The 14,798-nt window shown below is 39.9% G+C and overlaps 1 protein-coding gene across 1 annotated transcript in view; it reads left to right on the plus strand.

Annotated features, from left to right (window-relative positions):
• LOC109241913 overlaps positions 1-7,885 on the plus strand; it is an 11,266-nt gene extending 3,381 nt beyond the window's left edge. The window contains exon 2 of the mRNA XM_019408741.1: positions 7,774-7,885. Coding sequence (XP_019264286.1) covers positions 7,774-7,885 — 112 coding nt within the window. The remainder of the gene's footprint in view (positions 1-7,773) is intronic.
• Positions 7,886-14,798: the final 6,913 nt, after the last annotated feature.

A 14,798-nucleotide genomic window follows, 5' to 3' on the forward strand; every position in this document is an offset into this window, starting at 1 on the left:
TATATATATATATGTATGTATATATATATATAAAGAAAGCAGTAGAAAGAAATATTAAACAAACTAATATGCTAATAAAAACTTCTATTAACAATGCAATTATACTAAATATTGGATAATATAATAAAGAAAATTACATAACAAAAAAATTATTCGATGTTTAATAGATATTTTATTCATCAAAATTCAGATAATATTATCGAGAACAACAGAATAAAATTTAAATTGATTTTTTTAAGATTAATAAAATATATATCTTCTCTCATATTACAAAAAAAAAAAAAAGCAATCAGACAAAAATATTAAACAAAGTAATATGCTAATAAATATTTTTATTAACAATGTATAATTACTAAACATTGGATAATATAATAAAGAAAAATATAAAACNTGATTGATACAAAGTTCTTCAATAACTATATAAGTCTTTTTAGTTTAATAGAGATTTTATTATTGGGTATATCGTATTGACAAATAAGATGATAATTTAAATTTATTAAAGTAATACGATCTAATATGTTAAAAAAGGCCCGATTAGGATTTAATTTAACTAATATTGTTTAATACTGACCGTGCATCGCGCGGGTACGACTACTAGTAGTATATAAGAAAAAGTAGAGCAATACCAAAGACAAACCAAAAACTAACCTCATATCCTCCCCCTCTCAGCCGCCACCCCCTCCTCCCGCTTTCCCGCTGCTTTTACCATTTAAATTGATGCCTTCTCTATTCCGAGTTATATTCATGTCTCTATATTTTAAGGTTTTTGATTCTCATTATATCTATTTGACTTAGATTTTTGGGTTAATTTGCAAGTTATCCCAACAATTTGACAAATATTGTATCTTATTTATTATAAATATTGCGTGGGAACTTGAAAATAATAAGGTTGTAGTGTTGGGATGAAAATTCCTTAAGAAATTCTTTAAAAGGTGTACAGGTTCGTTTACTTGTGTTGTTGCTTTGAGTTTTTCCCTTTTGTTATTTGTTAAAAATTCTTGTAAAAGAATATCAAGACATAATTTTTTCTTCTTGAAATTCTATTAGTAGCATTTTTTAACAAGTTAAACTTGATCTTTGTATTATAATTTTCCTTGGGTTTGCTCATTATTTTTGTACTAATTGTTGTTTCTTTTGAATTTACACAGTGCATTTTAATTCTTGAATGTAAGAAGATAAGGGATCGAGTGGCGACATTTTCAATCACATGATCAATTACTTAGAAATTTTTCTTTTTTGATGTGGAACTCCCTAGAATTTATAGATTAAAGATAAAATAGCTAACACAATGTACATAGTTTGTATTATTTTAGTTTGATAAAAATTTAAATTTGAGTTCATCTTGTTGTCTAGCCTCCCATTTGCTAGTTTTTATTCTACAAATTTTATTGTCTCTAGAATAGTTGTATAGAGGATGCATCAACTTTAGATATATAATTGTATATTTTAGAATTAACTTTTGGAATTATTCGTGTTAGTTTGTATGAAGTAAGTGATATCCAGAGCTTATTATGTTTCTGATTTTAATAAAACAAACTATGTATGGATATGGAATATTTAAAAAAAATTAAAATATTTAGTGAGGTAAAAAAATAGCAACGAATTTGCGATGGAAACATTTATTGTCACTAATAAATTAATTTTCATCGCTAATAAAAATGTAATGGAAAATCTAGTCAGAAAATAAAATATATATAAAAATTAATCATGAATATTGATGATGATATATAGCTACAAAATTTTGAATTCGTAGCTAAACATAAATACTACACTCCGTCGCTAATATGTGAGCACAATTATATATTAAATTTTTTTGGCAAAACACATTACATCTTTTGCCTCAATATATTCCTTTGTGGCTAGTATAAAAGATAGCTACAAAGTTATTTTTTTGTAGCAAAAAAATGAACTCATTAGCTACAAATATAAATTTTTCGTGGCAAAAGTTTTATCAATATAGCCACATCATAAATTTTCTTGTAGCAATATGTATTAATCTTTAGCGATGAAACGTTAAAGTTTGTAGCTAACTTTTAGTTACGCTACATTTTGCTACGCATGCTACGGAAAAAAATATTGTAGCTAAAGTGTTTAGCTACGAATTTTTTTGTATTTAGCTATGATATACTTCGTAGTTATATATACATAATGTTGTAGTGTGAGATGAATCATGAAATTGTATTAAAATTTTCAACAATAAAGATAATAAAATTGAATAAAAATAAATATTGCTAATTAATCAGTCATAACGAAAATGAATATAATCTAAAAAAACTAAGTAAGATACAACTATATAAGGTGTTACCCAAGAAAATAACACAAAATAATGTGAGATGAGTCATGATACTGTACTAAAATATTCAATAATATATATAGTGAAATCACATAAAGCCATAATGAAAATTAGTTTGTCACATAAAGCCATGCTAAAATAAGTACAACTAATAAGTACTAAGTTTATATGTAATGTCGGGTTGGTTTGATTTCAGATTGACCTTTTTTTAGTTAAAACCAAACCACTAAATCAATTATGATCGGGTTCTTTTTTTCAATACCAAACCAAATCATAATATAATTTTTTATTTGATTTGACTCAAATTATCGATTTGGTACAATTTGTCAGTTTCGTTTATACATTCCTTCGAGGAACAAAATAGGCACAGGCCAATTGTTCGAGCACATAAAGAAGGTAACTGACGATATTTCAAATATTTTCAAAAGAAAAATCAATAGCTTCTTAGTGATTGAAGCTATCGTAAAATGATCTCCGAACTGGAAATTGGGATTTGTATATTGTAGGCTTGTAGCTTAGACAGATTAAAATGGAGTTTTGGAACTAATTGAAATGGATAAGGCCCAAACTGATCTTGGCCCACTAAGTAATGGGCCAGAGCTTTTGAAAGTATGACAATCCCTTTCTTAATCTTGATTAATAAGAATAAACTTCCTTGCTAACAAAAACATGAGTGTAATAAAACAATAAAAGAAAAAAAATAATATTGCAGAGAAAGAGAGAGGAAATTCTTATTGAATTTTGGGATGATTTACAGTGGGTAAGACCCCTCTATTTATAGGGAAAAAATGACTTAGCTACAAAGTAAAACTCTCTACAAGATAGACATTCACTCTAATTACAATTTTATTCATAACACTCCCCCTTGAATGTCTACTCAATAAGTAATGTGCCTCGTTAAAACCTTAACTAAAATAAAACCCAATGGGAAAAAAATCTAGTAAAGGAAAAAGAGTACACATATCTAACAATACGCCTTTTGGTTGCCTCGTTATAAACCTTGCAAGGAAAACCTAGTGGGACAAAACCTTGTAAGGAAAAAAGAGTGCAATGCGTATTAAACTCCCCCTGATGAGAGCATCAATTCACATCCTTGAGCCTTCGCATCCCAATCTTGTGCACTATCTTCTTGAAGGTTGACGTCGGTAGAGATTTTGTGAACAAATCAGCCATATTATCACTTGAACGAATCTGTTGCACATTGATATCACCATTCTTTTGAAGATCATGAGTAAAAAATAACTTTGGTGAAATGTGCTTTGTCCTATCTCCTTTTATGAATCCTCCCTTCAATTGGGCTATGCATTTGGTGGATCTGCAGGTGCTACCTTAGCTGCTGTGCGGGCCACACCCCTGCCCCTACCACGGCCTCGATCGCGTCCTTGGCCTCTAGTGGCCCCAGCTGGTGGTACTGGTGGTCGTCCATCCTGGCCGACAGCATGTGTCCTCACCATCTGTGAGAGAATAGAATAACAGAAGTTTAGTACTAGAATCAACAGATTCGCATGACAGGAATTCAAGAATAGGTAGTTTTCCTAAAGGTTCTGCGGCCTCCCGAGGATAAATACAGACGTCTCTGTACCGATCCGCGAGACTCTACTAAACTTGCTCATGACTCGTGAGACCTATGTAACCTAGGCTCTGATACCAACATGTCACGCCAAGACAGTGACGTTAGCTATGCCGGGTATGCCACGGATTGAGTGGCAAGGTTCGTCTTATTATGTTCCCAGTAGGGCAATTTCATTCTTGAAGGCCCAGCGTATGGTTGGGAAAGTTTGTCTTTCGTACTTAGCATTTGTGAGGGATGTCAGTGCAGAGACTCCCATCATTGATTTTGTTCCAATTGTGAGGGATTTTCCCGATGTGTTTCCTGCAGACCTGCCGGGCATGCCACCGGACAGGGATATTGATTTTGGTATTGACCTGGTGCCGGGAACTCAACGCATTTCCATTCCACCGTATCACATGGCACCAGAGGAGCTAAAAGAGTTGAAGGAGCAGCTTCAGGAACTCCTTGATAAGGGGTTTATTCGGCCTAGTGTTTCGCCGTGGGGTGCTCCTGTCCTGTTTGTGAAGAAGAAGGATGCCACTATGAGGGTGTGCATTGATTACAGGCAGTTGAACAAGGTTACAATTAAGAACAAGTATCCCCTGCCTCGCATTGATGATTTGTTCGACCAGCTTCAGGGGGTGAGGGTGTTCTCCAAGATTGATCTCCGTTCAGGGTATCACCAGCTAAAGATCAGGGACTCGAATATTCTTAAGACAACTTTCAGGACCCGATATGGTCACTATGAGTTCCTGGTGATGTCTTTTGGGCTGACCAATGCCCCAGCAGTGTTCATGCATTTGATGAACAGCGTGTTCTGGCCGTATCTCGACTCGTTTGTCATAGTTTTCATTGATGATATTCTGGTGTACTCGCATAGTCAGGAAGAGCACGCGGAGCATTTAAGAGTGGTATTGCAGCGGTTGAGGGAGGAGAAGCTTTATGCAAAGTTCTCCAAGTGTTGGCTTTCTTGGGACATGTGGTGTCCAGCGAGGGTATTCAGGTTGATCCGAAAAAGATAGAGGCGGTTCAGAGTTGGCCCAGACCGTCCTCAGCCACAGAGATTTACAGTTTTCTTGGTTTGGCGGGCTATTACCGCCGGTTCGTTAAGGGATTTTCATCTCTAGCATCACCCTTGACCAAGTTGACTCAGAAGGGTGCTCCTTTTATGTGGTCGGATGAGTGTGAGGCGAGCTTTCAGAAGCTCAAGACTACCTTGACAACAGCTCCATTGTTAGTGTTGTCATCAGCTTCAGGTTCAAACACAGTGTATTGTGATGCTTCGAGAGTGGGTATTGGGTGTGTGTTGATGCAGGAGGGTAGAGTTATTGCTTATGCTTCTCGTCAGTTGAAGCCCCACGAGAAGAACTACCCTGTTCATAATTTAGAGTTGGCTGCCATTGTTCACGCGTTGAAGATTCGGAGGCATTACTTGTATGGTGTGTCTTGTGAGGTGTTTACTGATAATTGTAGCCTCCAGCACTTGTTCAAGCAGAAGGATCTCAATTTGAGGCAGAGGAGATGGTTAGAGCTGCTGAAGGATTATGACATCACTATTTTGTACCATCCGGGGAAGGCCAATGTAGTGGCCGATGCTTTGAGTAGGAAGGCGGTGAGTATGGGCAGTCTTGCATTTATTCCTATTGGGGAGAGACCTCTTGCAGTTGATGTTCAGGCCTTGGCTAATCGGTTCGTGTTGGATATTTCGGAGCCCGGTCGGGTATTGGCTTGTGTGATTTCTCGATCTTCCTTGTTTGATCGCATCAGAGAGCGCCAGTATGATGATCCTCACTTGCTTGTCCTTAAGGACAGAGTTCAGCATGATGATACCAGAGATGTGACCATTGGTGATGATGGGGTGTTGAGGATGCAGGGCCGGATTTGTGTGCCCAATGTGGATGGGCTTCGGGAGTGGATTCTGGAGGAGGCCTATAGCTCGCGCTATTCCATTCATCTAGTTTCCGCGAAGATGTATCAGGATCTGAGACAGCATTATTGGTGGAGGAGGATGAAGAAAGATATTGTGGGATTTGTAGCTCGGTGTCTTAATTGTCAGCAGGTGAAATATGAGCATCAGAGGCCGGGTGGCTTGCTTCAGCAGATAGATATTCCAGAGTGGAAGTGGGAGCGGATCACCATGGACTTTGCAGTTGGGCTCCCAAGGACTTTGAAGAAGTTCGATGCTATTTGGGTGATTGTGGATCGGCTGACCAAGTCCGCGAACTTCATTCCTATTTGTACTACCTATTCTTCAGAGCAGTTGGCAGAGATCTATATCCGAGAGATTGTTCGCTTGCATGGTGTCCCAATTTCCATCATTTCAGATAGAGGCACTCAGTTTACTTCGCAGTTTTGGAGGGCCGTGCAGAGAGAGTTGGGTGCTCAGGTCGAGTTGAGCACAGCTTTTCACCCTCAGACGGACGGGCAGTTCGAGCGCACTATTCATATATTGAAGGACATGTTGCGCGCTTGTGTGATTGACTTCGGTGGTTCATGGGATCAGTTTCTACCGCTCGCGGAGTTTGCTTATAACAACAACTATCAGTCAAGTATTCAGATGGCTCCATATGAGGCTCTATATGAGAGGCGGTGTAGATCTCCAGTTGGATGGTTCGAGCTGGGTAAGGCCAGGCTTTTGGGTGCTGATTTGGTGCAGGATGATTTAGACAAGGTGAAAGTGATTCAGGAGAGGCTTCGTACGGCGCAGTCGAGACAAAAGAGTTATGCTGACAGGAAGGTTTGTGATGTGTCCTATATGGTTGGGGAGAAGGTTCTACTGAAGGTTTTGCCCATGAAGGGTGTTATGAGATCTGGGAAGAAGGGTAAATTGAGTCCTCGGTTCATTGGGCCTTTTGAGGTGCTTCGGAGGATTGGGGAGGTGGCTTATGAGCTTGCTTTGCCACCCAGCTTGTCGAGTGTGCATCCGGTGTTTCATATTTCTATGCTCCGGAAGTATATTGGGGATCCGTCTCATGTTCTGGATTTCAGCACAGTCCAGTTAGAGGGTGATTTGACTTATGATGTAGAGCCAGCAGCCATTCTGGAGCATCAGGTTCGAAAGTTGAGGTCAAAGGATATAGCTTCAGTGAAAGTGTAGTGGAGAGGTCGGCCCGTGGAGGAGGCTACCTGGGAGACTGAGTGGGAGATGCAGAGCAGATATCCTCACCTATTTGAGGCTTCAGGTATGTTTCTTGGCCCGTTCGAGGACGAACGTTTGTTTAAGAGGGGGAGGATGTAACGACCCGGCCGGTCGTTTCATGAGTTACCGCCCCATTTCCCCCATTTCTGCTTCTTTATGCTTTGTTCATCTATGTTATATGGTATCCGGTTAGTCGGTTCGAATCCGGAATGGTTTTGGGAAGGTTTGAGACACTTAGTCTCTTAAGTTGGCCTTTAGTTGGAAAAGTCAACTGGAAGTTGACTTGTGAGCAAACAATCTCGGAATTTAGTTTTTATGATTCAGATAGCTTCGGGAGGTGATTTGGGACTTAGAAGCGTGATCGGAATGTGTTTTGGAGGTCCGGAGTAGATTTAGGCTTGAATTGGCGAAATTAGAATTTTGGCATTTTCTGGTTGATAGGGGGTTTTGATATAGGGGTCGGAATGGAATTTCGGAAGTTGGAGTAGGTCCTTTGTATCATGTGTGACGTGTGTGCAAAATTTCAAGTCATTCGGACGAGGTTTGATAGACTTTTTGATCGAAAGCGGAATTTGGAAGTTTTGAAATTTCTTAGGCTTGAATCCGAGGATGATTTGGTGTTTTGGTGTTGTTTTGAGTGTTCCGATGATTGGAACAAGTTTGGATGATGTTATGGGATATGTTGGCATGTTTGGTTGAGGTCCCGAGAGCCTCGGGTGAGTTTCTGGTGGTTAAACGGATCAAATCCTTGTTTTGAAAGTTGCAGATTTTCTACTGTTGGTGTTGCAGACTATTGGCCTTCGCGTTCGCGAAGGGATATGGTGTGAGGCAGGAAGTTTTGCCTTCGCGTTCGCGATGTGGGTCCGCGTACGCGAAGGGTGAGGTTCCCGCGTTCGCGTAGAGTAAATGGGAGCAGCTGGGGTCCAGGTTCATTTGTGCTTCGCGTTCGCGAGCTAGAGGTCGCATTCGCGATGGTTTGAGGAGCTGAAGCTTCACGTTCGCGAAGAAGGATTAAGTGGTCAAAGGATTTGGTGCTTCGCGAAGGAGAACTTAAATCGCTGGGCAGAATGTTTAAAAGGCCATTTTCGCGATTTTTGGCCATAGTTCACCATTTTTGAGTCGGTTTTGGAGCTTCTTGAGGGAGATTGAAGAAGGAATTCAAGAGAACTTCTTGGAGGTAAGATTTATGGACTTAATACTCGATCCTATTGTGATTTCTACCTAATTAAACATGAAATTTGTGGGATTTGAAACCTAAAATTGGGGAGTTAGGGCTTGGAAATTGGAGACCTTAATCTAGGGATCTGAGGGGTCATTGGTGGTCGGATTTTGGTATTCTTGGTATGTATAAACTCATGAGAGTGTAAGGGTTCTAATTTTGTGATTTTTATCGGAATCCAAGACGTGGGATCGGAGGTCGGGTTTGGTCAATTTCGGGAATTGTGATGTAATTTGATTAATTTCGTATGGGTTTCACTCTTTTAGCGTATATTGATGGTTATAAACTGATTTTGGTTAGATTCGAGGCATTTGGAGGCCGAATCGAGAGGAAAGGGCATCGCGGGCTAGAGTTTGGCTTGGCTTGAGGTAAGTAACGCTTCCAATCTTGGTTCTGAGGGTTCGAAACCCCAAACTATGTGTTCTATGATTATTATAAAGGTGACGCAATGCAAAGTGACGGGCGTGTGGGCGTGCACTGTGAGAAACGCGGCCTGGATCATTCCAGAGCACCGCTTAGTGGTTCTTTCTTACCGATATCTGTGTTGTAATTATGTGATTTAGTTGATGAGCTGTGAATCATGCTGATTATCATGTTAAGGCTTCGTGCCAATATTATTGAGACCCAAGAGGTCGTTTCTTGCTGTCATATCATTTGTTTTGTCGATATGTTGTACTCAGTCCTATTCATGCATATTATGTCATGTCTCAGTCTCTGTTATTGCTATTTGACACATCATATTATTGTTCGGGCTAGTATCATGACATTTTGAGCCCGTGTGTGTGAGACTGGTGAGTTATGACTGAGTGAGGCCGAGAGCCTGATATTGAATAGCAGTATGGGATCGGGCTGCACACCGCAGCGAGATATTGAACAAGCCTTCGTTGGCTTTGTTATAGCACTTGAGCTAATGAGAGAAGCCCCTCCGGAGTCTTTACACCCCCAGTGAGCGTAGTGGATGATATTGAGGGATGGATCTTCCCTGGACATGGATCTTGTCCGAAGTATTATACCGGGAGATGGATCTTCTCTGTGAGGCTGGATTGGCCTGTGTCCTCGGTACTGGATGACTGAGGTCAGTGATATATATTCCGAGATGGATCTTCCCTGGGCCGGATGGCCATATACAGTACCGAGTGGTTGAGCACAGTATGAGTGGAGGTTCATGGAACATTAATTATGCTAGTTATGCATTGGTATATATAAAATCTCTGAGTTTTGAACTTTGTACTGTTCAGTTGCATTTACATAATGTCGAGTTTTACTTGAACTGTAAGAATGTCTACCTAGCACAAGTGATCAAACTCTGCACGCCAAGTGTCCCCGAGGCTCTGGGGAACATACTCTCTCGTGAACATATATGAAAACTGAGCCCAAGTCCGGGAAGTTGCCTCATCCGGACTGTCTGACTCATAAGCACGCCACCACTGATAGGCGGCTCCTCGAAGTTGGAATGTAGTGAAGGAAACCCCGCTCGATCCTGATATACCCATGGTACGGAGGATACGGTAGCACTCCTCTAGAAATCCAAGAGCATCATCTGAGGCTAGTCCGCTGAATGTAGGAGGCTGATACTTCTTGAACCTCTCAAGCCTCTTCTGCTCCTCCTCTGAAGCTACTGCCCTCTCCTAGGGCTGAGCTGGGGCTACCGGCTGTGTAGGGATAATCTCTGGGACCTTATCAACATGCACTCGCTGCTCAGGAGTGCGGGCCGCGGTAGTCTGTGCTCCTCCTCCGGCCTGGGATGTAGCTGCAGCAAGGGGAAGTAGTCCTGCCTGAGCTAGAGTAGTGTACATAGTCATAAACTGCGCCAGAGTCTCCTGGAGTGCTGGAGTAGTAGTAGCAGACGTATCAGGTGTCTGGACTCCGGCTGGAACTGCTGGTGGCACCTCGGTGGCAGCTCGCACGGGTGCTCTGGCCGCACCACGAGTGCGTCCTCGGCCTCTACCCTGGCCCCGGCCCCGGCCTCTGACGGCTCCAGTAGGGGGCGCGGGTGCTTGATCATCTCGGGTAGAACGTGTCCTCACCATCTGTGAGAGAATAGAAGACAGAGGTTTAGAATTGTGATATCAAAAATCTCGCACGACAAGGAAATCAAATGAAGTGGAACTTTCCTAACAGTTACATACCTCTCGTTAGTAAGTACAGACGTCGGTACCGATCTGCGAGACTCTAATAAACCGCTTGTGATTCATGACTCCTATGAACCTAGAGCTCTGATACCAACTTGTCACGACCCAAGTTCGCCCTCCGTGAACTGTCGTGACGGCACCTAGTCTCTACGACTAGGTAAGCCTAACAATTTGCGAAAAAAGAAATAACAAAAATAAACTATCCAAACTACAGAAATAATACAAATCAAACTCTTATAATGAACTACATTTCCCAAAACCCGGAATCTCATGAAATCACAAGCTATGGAATAACTACAGCGTTCTAACTCCAGAGTGTCTAAACAAAAGTAAATATAGAAGGCCTAATACTATGAGAGAGAATGGAAAGGGACTCCTCGGTCTGCGGACGCGGCAGACATACCTCGAAGTCTCTGATGGATCACTCCGCCTCAAGGATGGTAGGGCTGAGTCGAAGAACCTGGATCTGCACATGAAAAACATGCGCAAGAAGGGCATGAGTACACCACAGCGGTACTCAGTAAGTGCCAAGCCTAACCTCGGTCAGTTAGTGATGAGGAAGGTCAGGGCCCTACTGAGACCAAAGGAAATACAAGATATAACAATGTAAAGTATAACAGTATAGTTAAGTGCAACGGTAAGAAGTAATACATGATAGAAGAACAACAACAGCTATAATAGAGACAAACAATCACGGAAAGGAATACAACTCACACAGAGATAACAACCGGGGATCTCCCAGAATACCGTCCTGTAGTCCCAAATATAAATATCCAGTGGATCTCCCGGGATACCGTCCCGTAGTCCAACTCATAGTGCGCCGGTATCTACCGGAATCCCGATCCGTAGTCCCAAATGTAAATACTCAGTACTCAGGGAATCTACCAGGTGCAGTCCCGTAGTTCCAATTTAAAAGTGTAGGGGGATCTCCCGATATACAAATCCATAGTCCTAAAGTAAACATACAGGGGGATCTCCCGGGATACCGTCCCGCAGTCCCAAAGTAAATACACAGCAGTAACAAGAAGGATACTCAAATCAATCAAATTTCACACCAAGGTAAAGCAGGTATTTCTAACCTAGCATGTTGCACGTAATCCAAATAAGGCAAATTGAGCAAGTAAGGCAATTAAGTCAATTAGACATGCTTCCCCTAAGCTAACAACAGGCTTAAATTGCAAGTAGTATAAACAGGAAAAGAAACACAATTCTAAGTACTAAATGAAAACCGAATTTTTCAACAATTATCTCAAGTACGCACTCGTCACCTCACGTACAAGGCATTTCAAACATCAATAATACCAAATCCTAGGGGAGTTTCCCCCACACAAGGTTAGACAAGCCACTTACCTCGAACCGGCTCAAAATCAACCCGAAACCACGTTCTTGCCACGAGTATTCGACTCTAAATGGATCAAATCTATTCAATTCAATTGCATAATGTAAATAATACTTCAAGTAATTGATTCTACAAATAAATTCTAAGCTAATACGCGAAATTAGGTAAAATGACCAAAATGCCCTTCGGGCCCACGTCTTGGAATCGGGTGAGATTTACATTTTCAAAATTCTCATACTCTCACGAGTCTAACCATACCAAAATTATCCAAATCCAACGTCAAATCCCTAATCAAAACTCAAAATTTAGGTCTAAGAACTTTCCCCCTATTTTCCACCATAAACTCGAAATTAAAGGACGGATTTAAGTGTAGATTCATGGAAATTAGTCTAAACCGAGTAGTGATTACTTAACCAAATCGCCCAGGTGAAAATCTCTTCAAAAGTCACAAATTTTCCGAGCTCCCAAGTCCAAAGTATGAATTATGGCTTAAACCCTCAATTCTGCCCCTTTTCTAGCCAAGGATTTCGCACCTGCGGTCAAATTTTCGCATCTGCGAGACCGCTTCTGCGATTTCCACTTAAATTCCCTTGGGCCGCACCTGTGTTTCTCCTACCGCACCTACGCTCACGCAGGTGCGCTCAAACTACCGCACCTGCGGAAATTGGCCTTCCCTCAAAAGAAATATACGAATAAATATTAGTATTTTTAGAGTGTATACTTATAATACTAACGAATAATTAAAAAAAACAAATCATATTGCGATTAAATATCTCTATGTACTGTAGCCGGTATCAAGTGCTCTACACTTATGGATATATAAGAAAATAACATCCACATACACAAAATAAGATTTGAAGACGTAGTTATATCTAAATACTATGCCATAACAAACATTTCTAAAAACACGGGTTAACTGCAATTCTTCTTGTTGTAATCACAATGTAATATTAAGATAATAACAAATACTACTATCTTATTATCTCGTTTGGTTTCATGTATGAAAAAAAAAATCTAAATACCACAATAGTGTAAGATAATAACAAGATAGCAACAGTATATTATATCACATTTATATACTAATATAGTCAATTTAAAGGCATGCATTCGTACCCTTTTGTTCAAAATCAGTAACTAAATTTTCTTTTCACATCACATTTATATACTAAAATATGGTCAATTTAAAGGCATGCATTCGTACCCTTTTGTTCAAAACCAGTAACTAAATTTTCTTTTCACATCACAATATTATTTTAATGAAGAATATATTAATCCCTGAATACTAAGCAAATTGAAACATTGTTTAATGCAAATACTAGAATTATATTTAATCAAAACGAACTAACATTAATTCATAAAGTAATACTAATTGATACTAATAACTATTACTTATGTAAAGAACTATGATTACATGATGTATATTCACTAACTACAACGAATAGCCAAAATAAAAATAAAAAATTGAACTACTCAATCATCTTTAACCACGGATCCATCACCGATCAAGTGGTCTATTTTTCCATCAGGGTGCTCAAAGAATTTTGCCACATCCAAGTGGGTGATGTCAAAATCATTGGCAGAGACAAAATTGGCTTCAGAGCCTTTATTCTTTAGAGATGCTTGATAAAGTTCAACCAAATATCTTGGTACACGACAAATATTTGCCCAATGCCCTTTTCCACCGCAACGATAGCATTCAGTTTCTGAACCATTTGCTTTTGGCTTCTCATCTTTCCCTTTCCACTTTTGGTGGTTATTTCTCTTTGGGGGATGATTAACACCTGGAAAATTTCTTCCTTGTCTACGGCCACAGCCACGACCACGACCACGAATAGGGCCACAGCCTTTTCCACGCTTAGCATACTGGGAATACACCTCATCCACTTCAGGCAATGGTGTAGACCCAGTGGTTCGATTTTCGTGATTTCTCATGAGCAAATCGTTATTTCGTTCAGCCACAAGGAGAAGAGAAATCAACTCAGAGTACTTCTTGAAACCTTTCTCTCTGTATTGCTGTTGCAAGACCATTTTGGAGGCATGAAACGTTGTGAACGTTTTTTCAAGCATATCATATTCAGTGATAGTATCTCCACAGAGTTTTAATTTAGAAGTAATTCTGAATATTGCAGAATTATATTCAGAAACAGACTTAAAGTCTTGGAGCCTCAGATGAGCCCAATCATATCGTGCTTGTGGAAGAGTGACCAACTTTAAGTTGTCATATCTTTCCTTTAAGCCATTCCACAAAACAAGTGGATCTTTGACTGTGAGATATTCTATTTTCAACCCTTTATCAAGGTGATGGCGCAAAAAGATCAAGGCCTTAGCACAATCTTGGGTGGATGCTTTATTTCTGTCTTTAATGGCGTCTCCAAGACCCATTGCATCTAAATGGATTTCAGCATCCAACACCCATGTCATATAGTTCTTGCTCGAAATTTCAAGGGCAACGAACTTTCTTTTCATAATATCGGTCATAATTAAAAAGAGGAGAAAAGTTATACCTTAATCTTCTCAAAGAGCTTCTTGAGTGTGATGACCCAAAAGGTCATCACTTGATTTACAAGTCAATTCTGTGTTCCGAGGCCTTAAAAACCTCCTTTTATCTCACCTCGATTTGCCTGCGCGGTTCGGGCGTATATCCGGAACGCTTTTATGTGAAAATCCGATAAAAATGCTAATTTTGCCTTTAAAATTGAATTTAAGTTAACTTCGGTCAACATTTTGGGTAAACGAATCCGGACCCGTGATTTGACGGTCCCGGATGGTCCGTAAAAAAATATGGGATTGGGCGTATGCCCGGAATTGCATTCCGAAGTCCCAAGCTCGAGAAATGAATTTTTGAAGAAAATTGTTTAATTGAAATTATAAGAGTTTTTTGGAAATTTAAATGCGTTTGAATCTGATGGTCCCGTATTTTGGTTCCGGAGCCCGGTACAGGTCTTATATGGTATTTAAGTCGTGTCTATAAAATTTGATAAGAAACGAAATTCATATGACGTGAATCGGACCCTCGGTTGTGAAATTTGAAACTTAAGAGTTATTGAGATTTTTCTTTGATTTTGATGCTAAACACGTAGTTCAAGATATTATTTTGACGATTCAATCGCGCGAGCAAGTCCGT

Source organism: Nicotiana attenuata, unplaced genomic scaffold (genome assembly GCF_001879085.1).
Source record: "Nicotiana attenuata strain UT unplaced genomic scaffold, NIATTr2, whole genome shotgun sequence".
Taxonomy (NCBI): domain Eukaryota; kingdom Viridiplantae; phylum Streptophyta; class Magnoliopsida; order Solanales; family Solanaceae; genus Nicotiana; species Nicotiana attenuata.